This window comes from Prionailurus bengalensis, chromosome X (genome assembly GCF_016509475.1).
Source record: "Prionailurus bengalensis isolate Pbe53 chromosome X, Fcat_Pben_1.1_paternal_pri, whole genome shotgun sequence".
In the NCBI taxonomy this organism is placed as follows: Eukaryota; Metazoa; Chordata; class Mammalia; order Carnivora; family Felidae; genus Prionailurus; species Prionailurus bengalensis.
In genome coordinates, this window is record NC_057361.1 from 75,079,079 (window position 1) to 75,098,128 (window position 19,050).

A 19,050-nucleotide genomic window follows, 5' to 3' on the forward strand; every position below is an offset into this window, starting at 1 on the left:
TTGGCATATGAACACATGCTTTAAGTTCATCATGGGAATCTGGGCCATAAACCAAATTAACTCATCAGACAATGGTATGATAATAAGCCCCAGGTGTCAGTCCATTATTTAAAAAAAAATACTATAAAATTGACTATTTGTAAGATTTTGTATTCTTCATAATGGTAATTCATGATTAATGACCCACAATTTCTGTAACTATTAAAAATTTCACAACTTACTATGATCAGAGATGTTCTCAAAATCATCAAACCCTAAAAGGTTTAGTTAACTAACATTTGTATAGCTTTTATTTTTCATGGAAGTGGCAGAAGGAAGAACTAATACTGAATTGAGACTCCAATATCTTTTAAGAATAATCCTAAGTGTTTTCATCTGCGCTTACTTTGTCATTTAATTTTCAGAATAGTTGAGGTTGGTACTGTTATACCCATTTTTCAAATGAAGAAATGAAATAAACTTCTCTAAGGTCACAGAACTCATAGTAGAACCTAGGCCCATGTGCTCCTAGATTCTTTCACAGACAACCATTTAATTGAAAATATCTAGATTTCCGGTCATACTCAGAAGCAGGATTCCCACCTGTAGCTGATTCGGTTGGTGGTGGCAGGCGGTGTGAGGTTTTTTAACACTGCTCCTGGCGGATCCAGTCAGTAGCCAGCATGTCTAACAGAAACAATAACAAGCTGCCCAGCAACTTGCCGCAGTTACAGAATCTGATCAAGCGGGATCCGCCGGCCTACATCAAGGAGTTTCTACAGCAGTATAATCACTATAAATCCAATGTAGAGATTTTCAAATTACAACCAAATAAACCCAGCAAAAAACTGGCAGAGCTGGTGATGTTTATGGCACAGATTGGTCACTGCTATCCAGAACATTTAAGTAAATTTCCTCAAGAGCTGAAAGATCTTCTTTCCTACAATCACACTGTCTTGGATCCAGATCTTCGAATGACATTTTGCAAAGCTTTGATCTTGCTGAGAAACAAGAATCTCATCAATCCATCAAGTTTGCTAGAACTCTTCTTTGAACTTCTGCGTTGCCATGATAAGCTTCTGCAAAAGACTTTATACACACATATTGTCACTGATATCAAGAATATAAATGCAGAACACAAGAACAATAAAGTGAACATAGTGTTGCAGAATTTAATGTATACCATGTTAAGAGATAGCAATGCAACTGCAGCCAAGATATCTTTGGATGTGATGATTGAACTCTACAGAAAAAACATCTGGAATGATGCCCAAACTGTCGATATGATAACCGTGTGTTTCTCTAAGGTCACTAAGATATTAGTTGCTGCTTTGACATTTTTCCTTGGGAAAGATGAAGAAGAGAAACAGGACAGCGACTCAGAGTCTGAGGATGAAGGACCAACAGCAAGAGACCTGCTAGTGCAATATGCCACAGGGAAAAAAAGTTCCAAAAACAAGAAAAGGTTGGAAAAGGTTATGAAAGTTATCAAGAAACAAAAAAAGAAGAAAAAACCAGAGATGTTTAACTTTTCAGCTATTCATTTGATTCATGATCCCCAAGATTTTGCGGAAAAACAACTAACGCAGCTAGAGAGCTCTAAGGAGAGGTTTGAGGTGAAAATGATGCTCATGAACCTCATCTCCAGATTGGTGGGGATTCACGAGCTTTTTCTCTTCAACTTCTATCCCTTTGTGCAAAGATTTCTGCAGCCCCACCAAAGAGAGGTAACAAAGATTCTTCTGTTTGCTGCCCAAGCATCTCATCATTTAGTACCCCCAGAGATCATTCAGTCATTGCTCATGACTGTGGCCAACAATTTTGTCACCGACAAGAACTCTGGGGAGGTCATGACAGTAGGAATCAATGCTATAAAAGATAACAGCTCGATGTCCTCTAGCCATGAAAGAAGAACTTCTCCAAGACCTGGCTCAGTATAAAACACACAAAGATAAGAATGTGATGATGTCTGCTAGAACTTTGATTCAGCTCTTCTGAACACTGAATCCTCAGATGTTGCAAAAGAAATTCCGGGGTAAGCCTACAGAGGCCTCCATAGAAGCAAGAGTGCAAGAATATGGAGAATTAGATGCTAAAGATTACATTCCAGGAGCAGAAGTTCTAGAAGTTGAAACAGAAGAGAATGCTGAAAACGATGAAGATGAGTGGGAGACCACCAGTCTCAGTGAGGAGGCAGATGCCGATGGTGAGTGGGTTGATGTGCACCACTCTTCTGATGAAGAACAGCAAGAAATCTCCAAGAAGCTCAACAGCATGCCCATGGAGGAGAGGAGAGCCAAAGCCATGGCCATTAGCACTAGCTGAATTTTAACTCAGGAAGACTTCCAGAAAATCCGCATGGCCCAAATGTGGAAAGAAATTGACGCTGCACCAGGGAAGACCCAAAAGAGGAAACACATTGAAATAGATAGTGATGAGGAGCCCAGGGGTGAGTTACTTTCTCTTCAGGACATTGAACGCCTTCATAAACAACCAAAGTCTGACAAGGAGACAAGACTAGCAATGGCAATGGCTGGAAAGACAGACCGAAAAGAATTTGTGAGGAAGAAAACCAAAATGAACCCATTTTCTAGTTCCACAAATAAAGAGAAGAAAAAACAGAAGAACTTCATGGTGATGCGGTATAGCCATAATGTCTGGTCAAAGAACAAGCGTTCCTTCCGAGAAAAGCAGCTGGCACTACGAGATGCACATTTGAAATAGAGAAAAAGAATGAAGTAACCTCCCAGCAAGTTCTCCATTCCAAGAAAAATGCTACATTTGTATCGTTATTTTGAAAATTAATCAAGAATGATTGTTTACATTAAAAAGTCCCAAAGTAAAAAAAAAAAAAAAAAGAAAAAAAAAAGAAAATATCTAATCTTTCAATTGCTATGAGGATAATTTGAAGTGTATCAAAATCTTATATGAATGCTTCTTTAGTTCCTAAATCATTTATAAGTTGTAAATTTGGTTTATCTCTTTATATCCTTTTTGGATCCAGAAATAAAACAGTGTAATTTGACAAGGAATGAGCAGGATTAGCATTCTTGTCATTTCCTGATTTTGTAATATTTTTAAGCCATTTTATCTATGGAAGTGGTCCATGGGAGTAATATATGCCCAATTCACCATATTTTGTGGGAATCCAATGAGATATTTCATCTGAACACTTTTGCTGTATCTTTGAAAGCCTCATCAGTAAAAAATTTCTTTATTTTTCCAAGTTTAAGGTAGTCATTGTTTCTCTTTAAAAAATTCAAGGGATTAAGAAGTAAGCTCGATGTTATTTTTGACTTAGACTTTGAAACTGAAAACAAAACAAAACAAAAAGTCCTTAGCAAAAACAGTTGCTCAAGAGAAATGATCAGAATGTATAGATATGTATTTCAGGGAAAGGAAATTTGCCTTTCAATGAAAATGAAATACTTGCTATATGGGTATCAAGAGTACTGGTATCTCAAACGCTTTTAATTTTCTGTTCTAGAAAAAAGGAAGTAGAATTTTTTTTTTAACATTTTATTTATTTTTGAGACAGGGAGAGACAGAGCATGAACAGGGGAGGGTCAGAGAGAGGGAGACACAGAATCTGAAACAGGCTCTAGGCTCTGAGCTGTCAGCACAGAGCCCGACGCGGGGCTCGAACTCACGGACCGCGAGATCATGACCTGAGCCGAAGTCGGCCACTTAACCGACTGAGCCACTCAGGCACCCCAGGAAGTAGAAATTTTAAAGTAGTCATCACATCAACTTTTCTAGAGGGAAGTAACTATGAGGAGCAAATAGAGCTACAGGGATATGTTGGCATAAGATGTCCTGATAAATATGCCTGAATAAAATTTGAACTAGGTTTCTTTATTTTACTTTGGTTCATACTGCCACTTAATACTTATCATTTTACATAGTATGGGGCTTTTTCATTACAATGTTTATGTTAGAAAAAGACCAATTTAAGAAGTATCGCTTAACACTCAATTTAAAATTGTATTTTTACATAGGAAGTCGTTATTAAAACAAACCAGACTCTGGAAAGTTGTCTATAAACAAACCCTGGAATGGAAGAGAGACTGAATCTTCTGTTGAAGCATATATGGGTTATTCAACATGTTAGCAAATGTCATGTTATTTTTGCTGAATATATTTCTATCAGTTATATTTTGGGCTTTCCATAAATACCATGCTAGCAATTACTTAAATTGATATTTATGTATTTAGATTGAATATTTAAATTTTGTTTTTCTATTCTAAAAATTAAACTGCTTGAAGTTCTTTGATTTTTTACTTATAGAGATATAACACATGCATAGGAATTGAATATTATTCATTTATATGAAAAGGGTTTATTCTTTTATGTTTAGAATGATAACATAATTCATTCTGCATGCATATACATTTATATTGTCATAGTACATTTATGACCTTATACTTCATTCTGTGCAGTTATGGCTTGAGATGTAGATCATACTAGGATTCAGTAGGTAAGTTTTCCAAACAAAATGGACAGTGAAGTGACAAAGAAAGCATGATACTCTGTTATGTAATAATGATTTCATTTTAGAAATTAGCACAAATTAAAGGAAAATATGAATATCTACAAGGGGATTTCTATGGGGTGGACTGGCATTCATAATTATAGAGATGGTTTAGGAGTCCTCTGTTCTGAATCAGATTGAAGGGTACTTGTCTACTCTTTATAATGAGTTTTCTTTTTGTCCTGACTGTAGTTGATAGTTGGTCTTTATGGCTACTAAATAGCACAGAATCCTGTCTGTAATACGTAGTTTTCTACGTATTACTAAAAATACCGTATAATAACAGCAAAAACACTGTAGTGAATCCAACTGCCTTTAGCATTAGCCAACTGATATTAAAGAAAGTTTTACTTTAACACTTGGGAATTGTGTTATCTTAATATCTTTCAGGTATTTCAAGATATCTTTCAAGTTATACCAAGCTTTTATTTTATTATTGCACTGGAACTAAAAGCTCCAAAAACACAAAATAAATAAATAACATTAATGGTGCTTACCTCATTTATCAAAAGACCAATGTAGTACAATATATATAAATGTCCTCCATACCCTGATTACCTCTCAATGTAAAGATCTTGAAAAAAAAATATTTAAAATAAAAATTATGGCTTTATTCTGTTCTATGTGCCATCAGGTAAAATAAAAAGAATTCCATAAGGAGTGAGATAGTTTCTGTGTCTTAAATGACCATGTAAGTGTAGGACATTTTAGTTATAAACTTTTCAAAGGGACTATTAATGTACAAACTATTTTTTGTCCTTTTAAAAATCTAACTTTAAAAATAAATAAATAAATAAATAAATAAATAGTAAAAAGCTAACTTTATGGGGGTTCTGGGTGGCTCAGATTGTTAAGCAACTGATCCTTCGTTTCAGCTTAGGTCATGATCTCACAGTTTGTGAGTTTGAGCCCTATGTCAGGCTCTGCAGCTAGCAGCATGGAGCTTTCTTGGGATTGTGTCTCCCTCTCTCTCTGCCCCTCCTCCACTCTTGTCCTTGTCTCTCTCAAAACTAAATACACTTAAAAATAATTTAAAAATTTTAAAAATATAACTTTATTTCACTATAATTTACACCATAAAATGCACAGATTCTGTTTGTATAGGCAGTGTGTTCTGACAAATGTGTACATTCATGTAACCATCACCACAATCAAGTTATAGAATATTTTCCATCAAACCAAATAGTTCCCTCATGCCCCTTGTAGTCGGTCTTTTTTTATTCCTGTCTCATACAACTACTGATATGCTTTTTGTCACTCTAGGTTAGTTTTGCCCATTCTACAATTTCATATAAATGAAATTACACAGTAATTATAAGTTTGTGATTGCATGATAATTAAGGAACTTAATTAGCTCTAAATTGACATGTGCAGTAATGTTTATAAAGGGAAATTACTCTTGAGGATTAGTTATAATGTGAACCCCTAATAGTTGAAGATATTTGATATGTTAAATTTCATTTTTTGTGTTGTGTATGAAATTCTAGTAATACTACTGGTTAACAAAGACTGAGGATTTAATGTAAGGTACAAGTCTATCCAAACGTCCAAACTGAATAAACCTTCAGTACTCTACTTTGCATTGAAGTCTCTGTAGCATTAACATATCCATTATAAATAGTCCAGTAGCACTTTTGTACTGAAGTACAAAAGCTATTTTTGTGGCTTCTATGTCTGTTGTTACACTTAATACTAAAATTGAAAAATTATAAGTGTACTATATATTCAAAGAAAAATATTGATATACTATGAATTTTCAAGAACTATACCAAACATTGAATTAAAGATTGATGTAAGCATACTTAATTTTTTTTTAATTTTTAAATTATTTTTAGAAAGAGGGCATGAGTGGGAAGAAAGGCAGAGGGAGAGAGAGAATCCTAAGCAGGCTCCACACTCAGCATGGAGGCTAACAGAGGGCTTGGTCCCACAACCCTGCAGCATTATTTACAATAGCCAAGATATGGAAACAACCCATTTCCATCAGTAGATGAACATACAAAGAAGTTGTGGTGTGTGTGTGTGTGTGTGTGTGTGTGTGTGTGTGTATGATGGATGGAATATCACTCACTATAAAAAAGAATGAGATATTGCCAATTGCAACAACATGGATAGACCTGGAAAGTATTATGCTAAGTGAAATGACAGAATGAGAAAAATAAATACCATAGGATTTCACTTATAGGCAGAAGCTAAGAAAAAAACAAATAAACAACCATTAGAAACATACTCTTAAATACAGAGAGCAAACTGATAGTTTTCAGAGGGGAGAGAGGTGGGAGATGGGCAAAATGGATAAAGGGGAATGGGAGATACAAGCTTCTAGTTATGGAATGAATACGTCATGAGGATAAATGATACAGCAAGGGAATATTGTCAATAGAATCGCAATAGCATTATATAGTGACAGATGGTAGTTATACTTTTTTGTGAGCATAGCATAATATATAAACTTGTTGAATCACTATGTTGTATTCTTCAAACTAATGTAACATTGTGTGTCAACTATACCACAATTTTAATAATGAACAAACAATCATGTGAAAACAGACCTGTAATACAGAGAATAAACTGGTGGTTACCAGAAGAGAGGAGAGTGAGGGTATAGGCAAAATATATGAAGGGGAATGGGAAGTGCAAGCTTCTAGTTATGGAATAAATAAGTCATGGCCATAAGAGGTATAGCATAGAGAATATAGTCAGTGGTATTATAGGAGCATTGCATGGTGACAAATGGTAGCTACATTTGTGGTGAGCACATCATAATGTATACAGTTGTGGAATCACTATGTTGTACACCTAAAACTAAGGTAACATTGTTGGCCATATATACTTCAATAAAAACAAATTTTAAATAAATAAGTAAAATATACTTGCTTATGTCATTGTAACACATAATGTATTGCAAATTGTCAGTTAACTATTAGCTTTCTGAGTGTAGAAACCAATTACCTTTTTTTGTAATTCACAGTAATATTCACAGTGCTCTACATGTATGGGGACCTTATAAAAGTGATTGTTAAAATAAAATATGCCCTTCAAATTTTTTGGTCCTAAATTTGTTTCACTAGTGATTAGGAAAATTATTTTATGTATTAAAAACATGTAGAGGAGTTGACAGAGTTTATACTTTGAACTTGCCTTCATACCATTCTCTTTGTGCTTAAAACAGTGATCCTCAACTTTATTGGAATTTCCTGTGTATATTAAAAGATGATATAGGGGCACTTGGGTGTCTCAGTCAGTTAAGTGTCCAACTTCTGCTCAGGTTGTTATTTTGTGGTTTGTGAGTTTCAGCCCCACATTGGGCTCTCTGCTGTCAGCATGGAGCCTGCTTCAGATCCTCCGTTCAGTTCTCTCTGCCCCTGCCCTTCTTGTGCTCTCTCTCTCTCTCAAAAATAAAAATAAAAAACAGATAATGATAGTCCCTCAGTCATCTAATGTGTAGCCACAGATGAGAATCACTAATCTAGTCACTCTAACAAGCCTCCATGATGTTTCTTTTGTCACCCTGGTGGGCTTAGGAAAAAAAAAACAGAAAAGGTACAGTACATGTACAGAAAAAGTATATATCCATATTTCTCAGATCCATATTTCTATAATATTACAAGAAGAGTAGTAGACACAATAAGAAGACATGGATCCACTTGAGCTTTGACAATTATTTAACCTTTCTGAGCATTAGTTTCTATATTTTTTAATATTAGAAAGAAGAAATAATTTTGCTGTGATAGACAATGTAAAACATTTCCTAAGATGCTGCTGAATTACACAGTATTGATTATAAGATGATATTTTCGACTAACTTAGAAAATATTTAGAAGAAAGGAACAACCTATGATGGATCATGTTGTTTGGAAATAGTATGTGCTGATGACTCACAAAGGCCATGGTTCCAGTTCTGACTCTATCATTTGACATCCATGAACCATTCACTTGAACTCTCTGGACTTGTTTAAAGAGTTAAAGTAATAACCTATTCTGCCTCCTTCAGGAGTTTGTTCTTATCATTAAATTCAATTATGTATGAGAAAGTGTATTCACATATCTTATGTTAATATTATTACTATCAGACAAAGCTTGGATATTCTAAAAACTATTGGTCTCTACTTCTGCTTTTTCAGAGTCACTTATCTGAATATTTACTTAGAAAGAGAATACTTAAAATTTTACATTTATTTATTTTGAGAGAGAGAGAGAGAGAGAAAATGCATGCGTGTGCATAAGAGCAGGGGAGGGGCAGCGGGAGAGAAAGAATCCCAAGCAGGCTCCATGCTGTGAGCACAGAACCCTATGTGGGACTTGACCTCAGGAACCTTGAGATCAATGACCTGAGCTGAAATCAAGAATTGGATGCTTAACTGAGCCACCCAAACACCCCAAAAGGAATCCTTCTTAATTGTCTTAAAATTGCTGCTGGTGAACTCAATTCCATAATGGATACATGTAATTTAGTATATACTTGCTCAGAAAAAGTATAATCAGTAGAAAATAATGTAAATTTATTGTTCTTTGAAAAGAACATTGGACTCAATTCATTCTATTACCATAGTTGTGATTATTTATATCAGCATTCTCCCACAGAAGAGAAGTTGTTTTTGTAATGCTAATTAGTGAAATTTCTACTACAAAGCTGACTCTGCCATGAATCAAACTGCTTTTCTTTTCTAGGCATTACAAAAGTAATACTTACTTTAGCAACCATTTATCTGTTCAGACATTGAACCTATAAATACACATTTAAATTATAAATGTTGAAATCTCCATACTTCCTTTAAAATCAATTTCTTATACAGATAGTTTAAAAAGTAAGTTTACCTTGTCTAAGAAGACTAATGAAGACTAATAGATGTCTGAATGACATAAAGAATTATTTTATATTCAGTCATACATGCCAAGGACAATAAAATTTATAAATTCCAGTTTATTATAAATTTTCCGGTCTCAAATGTGCTGCGACTTTCCAAATATGGCCATTGATATGAGATAAATTGTCAGAAATTTCTCAGAAATAAAATTTAGGCCATGCAGAAGTGGTAATATAGTAGAAGCTAGTCTCTGCCCACTAAGATCAGCAAAGGTGGCAATGTTCTTAAGGAAAAGTAACATGCTTCTTTTACTTTGAACCAATAGTGAAGATGAGGCAGACATTTATCATTCCATATCTAATAGAGTGCGTGGAAACTGGAAAGTCATTGATAAAAGAAGTGATAATAAAAGAGGCCGCACTACCATGTTTCATCCACCTTACTTACTTTTCATTTTCTAAGTATCTGTAGAGCAATAATAGAGGAACCTGGAAATGATGGAAAGGGATGGACTTATCTGTGTGAACAAATGCAGGGCAAATTATGAGATCAGAAGGTATCTGATGGTTGTTTTCAGGGGATCATTTTTTTAGGCACAGTAGGAGTCTAGTTGAGGTAGATAACCTCATTAATCATCAGTTAATGAAGGTGTGTCAAGAAAGGTAGGAGTGGTTTGTTTTGTATAGAAAAACAGTTGGATAACTAGAGCACTGGGAGGCTGTACCCATTTTTGAACTAAAATCAAGCTTTAAACATGTATGGAGCAATATTAAGGTGTTATTCTCAAATGTTTTGTGTATGGTATAATAGAATATAATTTGATGCTAACTAGGTTCGTTTATTTTATTTTCTTAAGATGAATCATTTACATGTGCTTTATTTTCATTAGATGTTTCTCAAAGCATGATCTATAGTAATCTGAATAAGAATTATCTGGGGGGGAGGCATGTTAAAAGTGTAATTTTGATTTGAATGGTTGTTGGATCCACAACAAGAAACATCTTTGATTCTTTTTTTTTTTTTTTTTGCCATGGTGCTACTTTATAATAATGTCTTTCTCTTGTTAGGAATTGATTATAATACTTCTGTAATGAAATATATTTTTGAAACAAACTATTACATTGGATTATAACAGAAATGATGACAATTATTCTATATTCCAATAAAACAAAGTTAAAATGAGGCCAAATTAAAACACATAATTTAGTTTCAGGTAGAATGTTAAGCTTGTGGTGGTAAAGTTTGGTCTTTTCAGGAAATTTAAATGAACTTATTTATATCTAAAACTGAAAAGAAAAAAAAAACATCCATGTTTCTTATTGTACACATTTTTAAAAAACTTTTAAAATTATTAGTGTATCTTTAATAGTAGAATTATCTTTCTTGGTGTGTTTCAGTCCTTATTCTCCACGAACTGTAGATCTTTATGTTATTTGAAAAAGATTTTTCCACTTATTTGCCTATTGACCACTCAATTTAGTTTATTGGAAAACATATCTCTTTGCAGGAAACTTCAGTTATAAAGACATAAAGCAGGGATGGAAACAATGCAACAGATTACCCATTCCATTTCTAAATAGTCAATATTCTTTTCATATAATGCATCTTTAAGAATTTTTCTACCCAATATTTAATTTCATAAGTAATAAATAATCTATTAATTTTGAAGGGTGTTAATTCCAGGTAAAATCATTATTTTCTTTTCTGTATTTAGAAAAATTTACTTTTATTCTGTCCTTTCTTGGTTTTATTTCCTAATATCACTGTATTACTCTGAATTCTATTTACTCTGGGGATGAAACAATTGGGTGTGTATGTAATGTCATAGCTACAGAACCATATTATCAGCTGTTCCCAATCCTGTCTTTATATCTATTCACTCAAAAAATACAAATCTTATGGGTAAAAATCAATATAAGTAATGAAACAAATATAAGTTTTGGGATACTTCAATTCATGGTAGTAGTTACAAAGAGGGATTACTTTGTTCTTCATGAAATACTGGACTCCAGATCAAAGATCCTTCAAATATGTTTTTTTTTTAATTTGTAGCTAGGTCTCATAAAGTCTTAAGTTGGAATTATATAATAACTAGCCATTTTATTCCCTTACATCTTTATGTTCAGAAAAATCACCTAGGAATCTTGATAACATATAGATTTCAAGGCTCCACACCCAGATATAATAATTTGGTAAGCCAGAGTTATTGTTCAGGAAACTGCATTGTACACAGGAACCTTAGCACCTTTGACTGCAGATAGCTCTTGGATTTGGCTCTGAGAAGTACTCATTTTGTTAGGCCTATACTGTGTAAATATCTTGTTTGGGATTTCTACTTAAATGAACAAATGATACTCACATCTGAGGTGTATCTGTCACAGTGTGAATAAACTATGTTGAAATGAAGCAACAGGATAGACCTTCAGAAAGTGACTCGGATACTTTAAAGTTTTTTTTTTTTTAATTCTTTGAGCAAACTTAATTTTTTCAATGTATTTTAGTTTTCTCAGACTTAAATATAAGTCTCTGCTCTGAGGTTATTCTGCTTCTTCAAAAAAAAATCATCCAGATCTATGAAATAGATTTATAAGAATTGAACAAGTTTCAACCACATTGTTTTACCTGATTTAATCCTCACAAAAATTCAATGAGAACAATCCTCACTTTCATATTTCACAAATAGGTAAGATGGAACTTTAGTATGGTCAATTTCCCTAAGATATGCATTTAGTAAAAACAGACCCATGCTTCAGATATACCCACTTTGGGTCATGACTCTCTTTCCACTATATTAAGCAGTAGTGTACAAAGACATAGTGGATAATATATATTATGATCAAAGGCTATGGGAAGATGTCAGTGACTTCTTGTTGTTATGCCATTATTTGTTATGGAAAGGAAGGAACGGTAAGATAGTGAAAATTCAGTTGGAAATCATGCTGGCACCATCCTTGTGATGCAGCTATTTATCTGAATGGGCATAGGAGTTGTTAGAGTGACTGGCTAGTGAAACATGAAGAAAAAGAAGTCTGTGTAAGGAAGTTTGTTAGCCTCTAGCCCAAACATTTTTCCAGTGACAGCAGGCTTATGGTCTCTAAAAAGGTCATGAATTATTTTTCAAATGCTTATTTATTTACTTTGAGAGCACGAGAGATAGAAAGAGAGAGGCAGAGAGAGAGGGAGAGAGAGAATACCAAGCAGGCTCCACACTGTTAGTACAGAGCCCAGTGTGGGGCTCAGTCTCACACTCATGACCTCATTACCTGAGTGGAAATCAAGAGTCAGATGCTTAACTCACTGAGCCACCCAGGAGCCCCTGTCATGAATTATTTTCTTCAATTCTTTTTTTTTTTAAGTTTGTTTGTTTGTTTGTTTATTTTGAGAGAGACAGAGAGAGTGTGAGTTGGGGAGGGGCAGAGAGAGGGGAATAGAGAGAATCCCAAACAGGCTATGCATTGCCAGCACAGACCCCGATGTGGGGTCCAAACCCATGAAACTGTGATGCCATGACCTGAGCTGAAACCAAGAGATGGACATTTAACCGACTGAGGCACCCAGGCTTCCCATTCAATTTTTTTCTAACATTTTGCCTTTCTCAGAGAGAAAACCAATGAGAGACCATAGTAATTATTCATTTTATTGTCACAGCCAAACTTAGCCAAACTTAGAAATAATTTCTAGTGCAATGTGGTGAGAAGCCAATATTTATCACCTAGAAGGAGAAGCAAAAGCCTTGGCTATAGTTTCTTGGGGAATGTTGCCAGTAAGGTCTGTGATCAATTAAGCGGTCCCTTTATTGGATTTTACTGAGATCAGACTTTGATGCTCACAGTGTGGAACAGGCATATTATAAGGGTAAGGAAAGGATCAGTGTCATAAAGCCAGAATTACACCAAAAGGGAAAATAATTGAAGTCCCATAACCTTTGTGGGACTGAGGGTTCCCTCATCAAATATGTAAAATATTCATATTACATTATTTCAGTAAAACACAATTTGAATCATTTATTTTTTTATCAGCATTTGGCTTTTTTGTTTCCTGCCAGTTGACACAATGTACTGATATTAATACATAAATACAATAAAATTGACATCTACCCAGCTGGATTTACTCAAAATGTCTAGATACTCAGTTTTTATTTTCTGGAACTAAAAGGACACAAAAGCCTTTCTCTGCATTCCAATGATCTCCTATATAATAAGTGAGATCTAGTGTATTAGAAGTATGTGCCAAAAATTATTCTTGAAGAATGGGCTTATTTGATAAGGAAATTTCTTTTCCCTTGAAATATTAGAAATAATTGCATAAAATATTTCTGAATTCTAAAACACTGATATTTAATGAAATAGGCCTGTCATCTTTTATTCTTCTTGCCTGTATACCTTTTTATACACATCAATTCATACAACAAAACTCATTAGCTCTTACTATGGGCCAAGCATTGTGCTAAGTGCAAGGGAATAATATAAGCAAGACAAACACAGTACTGGTCATCACAGAGGTTATATATTATCCTAGACAGCTTTCCAGAAATATCCACAGCCATTAAGTGCTCTCATATTTTCATTAATGTAAGTATTATGACAACAAGGGTCTTTTCTGAAATATAGAGCTAGTTACATATGGCTGGTATCATGGCCAGAGAACAATTACCCTAGCACACAACTTTCTTTGGTAAGTTCATACATATCTTAACTCATCAGCAGTTCTTCCACGTGTTTTAAAATTAAAATCTAGTGTCACCTGGGTGGTTCAGTCAGTTAAGCATCTGACTCTTGATTTTGGCTCAGGTCATGATCTCAGAGTTGGTGAGTTCAAGTCCCACATGACTGCACTCTCAGTGCTGCAGAGCCTGCTTAGGATTTTCTCTCTGCCCCATCCCTGCTTGTTTTCTCTCTTTTTCTCAAAAATAAATAAACATTAAAAAATTAAAAATTAAATTAAATTCTAATTACTATAATTTTAAATCATAATCTGGGACCTTTTTTTTAAAATTTTTTTTAAATTTTTTTTTAAACGTTTATTTATTTTTGGGACAGAGAGAGACAGAGCATGAACGGGGGAGGGGCAGAGAGAGAGGGAGACACAGAATCGGAAACAGGTTCCAGGCTCTGAGCCATCAGCCCAGAGCCTGATGCGGGGCTCGAACTCCCAGACCGCGAGATCGTGACCTGGCTGAAGTCGGACGCTTAACTGACTGCGCCACCCGGGCGCCCCTTAATCTGGGACCTTTGAAGACAAAGTGGTGGGTCAGCCCCACAATCATAGTAAACTTTATAGAAAATCCATGAATTTTTTCCATAACCTTCACATGGTTCTTGGACCATCATAAGCAATCAGTGCCTACCTAGCACATGAATAGAAGATAGCATAATATGATTAAACACCTGAACAGAAATAAGAACATATTCATTCCAAATTTAAATCTATTTTTAAATCATCATGTGATGTTTTCAAAGCAGTTTCTACTTCATGGACTTTAATTTTTTTTAACTGTAAAATGAAGGCAGTTGACTTAAATGAAATGTATTTTCTTCTAGTCCCACCGATGTAGAACTATGTAATAATACTGAGAATAGCATTTGGAAGAAGGTATTTCTCATTGTTTCCATAGCAGTCCTTATTCCTGTTGGCTGCTTATGCCAGATGTTTCAAAAACAAAAAGAAAGGAGGAAGGGAGGGAGAATGGGAGGGAAGAAAAGATGCCAAGTAAAAACGAACTCTTCACATAAATCCAATTTTAGTTTATATATGGTACATAAACTTCCAAAAAGCAATAAACATAGGGGTATGTCTGTGTTAAGTTTCTTGAGCGAATTTAAACTAAAGCTAAATACTTCCAGCTTGGAAAATTCAGGAATAGCTTTATTTCTGTTAGGACTTTGGCTTTCAAAAAATTTAATTAAACAGTTTCACAGTTTTTCATTATAGTAATAGAAAAGGTCAAATGTTTATTTATGATCATACTGAAACTGTCATATCTGGAGTGTCTCAGTAGGGAAAATGAATCTTGTAAATACTATTACTTGTTCATGTTAGCACTATGCCTGTTCCTGGAAACAGATTAGTTTTTTTCCTGTGGACTTCACAGATTATTAAAACTATTTTCGCTCTGTACACTTAAAAAAATTATTCTTATCAGATGATTGAGCAGAAATACATGTATTGCTAAGCTTTCACCTTTATTCTAATTTTTTTGCAATAATTATGGTCAGTTGTGAATAAATTTGTCTTATTTTCTGAAAGCTGAACTTTTTCTTTTAAAATGAAGATACTGAAATAGATGACACATTTGTAATAGTTTAAGCATTGCAAAGATCTGCTTATGTTGCAAAATATTTATAAAATATTTTATCTACTGTAATTAAATACCAGTAGTACAGAAAGCTTAAATCCTTCACTCTCCAGTTTTTACTTGTACAGATAATACATGAATTTTAGACACCATTTGTTCTAGTTTTTGAAATTCAACATTAGATCTGTGTTTACAAGTGTTGCTTATTTCGGTAAATTTTCTTGAGACTTGCTTATTTGCAGGGAGTACCAGTTTCAACTTTTTTTAAAGCTACTAATGAGTGATTCTTAGGATTTTTGGCAGAATGAGGGCAGTTACAAAAAGAAATAGCAACACTGTCTGTATAGCATGGTACCACTCTCCCTATTAATAATACTTTACATTACAACTTTCCCTCAGCTGAGCAGCTGACTATGCTAATTCTTCAGATTTGTGTTAACCATTAGTCATTTCTCCCCCCTAAGCCTACTTGCCAGGAATAGCTAGAGAAACTAAAAAATTTCAAGGTCAGGGAAGATAAGATTACATAGCTGCTTTATTGGCATTGTCATTTAATCTATTCTTGAATGTTTATATTTCTGAAGACCTTGGTCTGATTGTAGCTCTTTCGTGATCTTGTACACACACACACACACACACACACACACCTGTTAGAACTATCACACAAAAAAGAACTATCACAGATATCTATCTATATCTATTTTAACACTTTTTTAAATGTTTATTTATTTTTGAGAGAGAGAAAGAGAAACAGAGTGAGAACAGGGGAGGGGCAGAGAGAGATGGAGACACAGAATCCAAAGCAGGCTCCAGGCTCTGAGCTGTCAGCACAGACATACTCCTGAACTGCAAGATCATGACCCGAGCTGAAGACAGATGCTTACCTGACTAAGCTACCCAGGCTTCCCTCTAAATACATTTTTTTATTGCATAACTTACTCCTTGTGTTATGAGGTCAAGGAATCTGTCTCTCTCCAGAATTTAGAACACTGCTCAATAAACAGAGTTGATCCTCATTACTTGTATATTATCTATTTGTGAAGGCGCTTACTCTCTAAAATTTATTTATACCCATAAATCAATACTTGTGTCATTTTCACAGTCATTCATGGATATGTGGACAGTGGTAAAAATTTTGAATTAGCTTTGCCCATGTTCTGTTTCCCACTGAGATCCCCCAGGCACTGCTTTGCCTTCTTTCAGACCTAAGACAAAAATTACCAGATGGGAATAGTAAAGAACAGTGTAGTGAAGTGCAAGAAGCTCTGACTCATGCCAGTTGAATCAGGTTTAAATCTTACTATGATACATACCTGTTAATGGGGTATCCTCAGAGCAAGTCATTTAACAAGTATAAATGTCACTTTTTCTTTTGTAAAATAAATGGAATCTACCAGGATTTAAGATACACACACACACACACACACACACACACACATTAAGCTTTATATATATATATATATATATATACTAAGATATATATACATATGCATATATATGTGTATATATATATACTAATTAAATGTTCGTAACAACTTTATACATAGTTATTTCCAATAACAATAATTGACTGTATTTTCTGAGTGAGGGAAAGAATCATTGACCCAAAGCAGTAATTCATATTATTTATTTTGTGACTATTTTATATAAATGGATTTTAATTTTTGCTTAATGATTTACCAAAGAATGTTGTAGTATGCAAATAATGCACTACCATAACCAACTCCTTGCCAAGGATGTCCACATTCTAATCTCTGGAACGTATGGATATATTAGGATGCATGGCAAATGAAGACTATGTTTGCAGATGTAGTTAAACTTGTTATTCAGCTGACCTTAAAATAGGGAAATTATTTTGAATTATCCTGTGTACCCAATGAAAAGTAGAAGAGGGAGAACTGAAGAAATGGTAGTATTACAAAGTCTCAGCCCAAAACTGCTGACTATAAAATTGCCTGAGACCATTATTTAGGGAATGTGGGTGTCCTCTAGAATCTAGAAAAGGCAAGGAAATGCAGACATGCTAACACCTTGATTTTTATGTCCATGAGATTCATTTTAGATTTATGACTGTCATAACTGTAAGAGATTAAGTATGTATTGTTTTAAGGCACTAAATCTGTAGTAGTTTATTTATAGTACCAGTAGGAAATGAATATAGATGACTTCTAATAATAAGTTGATATTTTTTTGCTATCCTTAATATTGTTTTTGTCAAAATGAAAAAAATTAACCTAGTACTAAAAAATGTTCAAAGGAGAACAAAATTTTAGTAGAAAAAATCCCTTCAATACCTTTTGTCATAGTGGGGCAGAAAATGCTAGAAATTTCAACACAAGGTGGAAACTTTACCAGGAGCAACTATCAGATGCAAAAGATGATTTACCTTGACACCAATAAAATACACACCATTCATTTCAAGTCCCAGAGGGGTTTGGTGTACTATCCATATGTCACATAGATCATATTTTTTTGTAAAATTGTAAAAATAATATTCTTAAAATAACAATGTTAAGATACTAAAAAGTGCTTCTCAAATTATTTTCAGGACTAAGAAAACTTAGATGCACCCCAACTTAAATGCATTATCAGGAAATTCAGAGATAAAGATTGACTCTGATCAAAAGAAAAAAAAAACAGTAAACAAAATGAAACACCTGTGTCTCATGTACAGTTGTGCATATTTTCCACTCAAAATGCATTATTTTGATTGTGAATGATGCACATGACAATGATATATGAGGACTGAAATAGAGATAGGGAACTGGCAACAAAAACATGATTCATCTAATATTGATCAATTAAGCACTCAATATGTGGCTGAACATTGTGAGTTACAAAAGATATCTATGACTCATTTCAATTTCACTACACTCTAATTGGGAAGATAAAATGTACATAGACATGTCATCATTAGTATGATACAATATATAATTAAGCACTAATATATAAAAAACACTGGAAATTAAAGAGTAACATCATAAATTACAGCTTTAGTGGAACAAATAAGACACACACACATACACATACACACACACACTGACACACAGAATTGGATATTGGCTTCATAAAAGAGGTAAGATCTGGACTTGGTCTTAAGGGATGACTATTTGACTATTATATATGTCTATTAAATTTGCAGTAGTGGCTTAAAGGTGGCACAACATAGAAAAAGACAAGTTGTCTTATGAATACTACAAGGAATGGACTGATTGAAGGAAACAAAAATACATGACAGGCTTAGTACATACCATCATTCTAATCGCTATGGACTCACACAGTTGAGAAGTTTGGATATATAGAGAAAGTCAGATTAGGCAGGTTTCAAACACTTAACAAAGACTTCATTAGGTTTATATGTTAGCATACTTTCATATGAATCATATTTTACATGTATACACACATAACCTTTGAGAAATTATTATTTATTCAACAG

The 19,050-nt window shown here is 34.1% G+C and overlaps 1 protein-coding gene across 1 annotated transcript; it reads left to right on the plus strand.

Moving 5' to 3' along the window:
• Positions 1-456: 456 nt before the first annotated feature.
• Positions 457-2,721, plus strand: LOC122477323 (protein SDA1 homolog). Its single transcript, XM_043570246.1, is given in 2 exon segments — positions 457-1,855; positions 1,857-2,721. Coding segments are annotated over 2 exon segments (2,058 nt in total). The 5' UTR covers positions 457-662.
• The last annotated feature ends 16,329 nt before the right edge of the window (positions 2,722-19,050 follow it).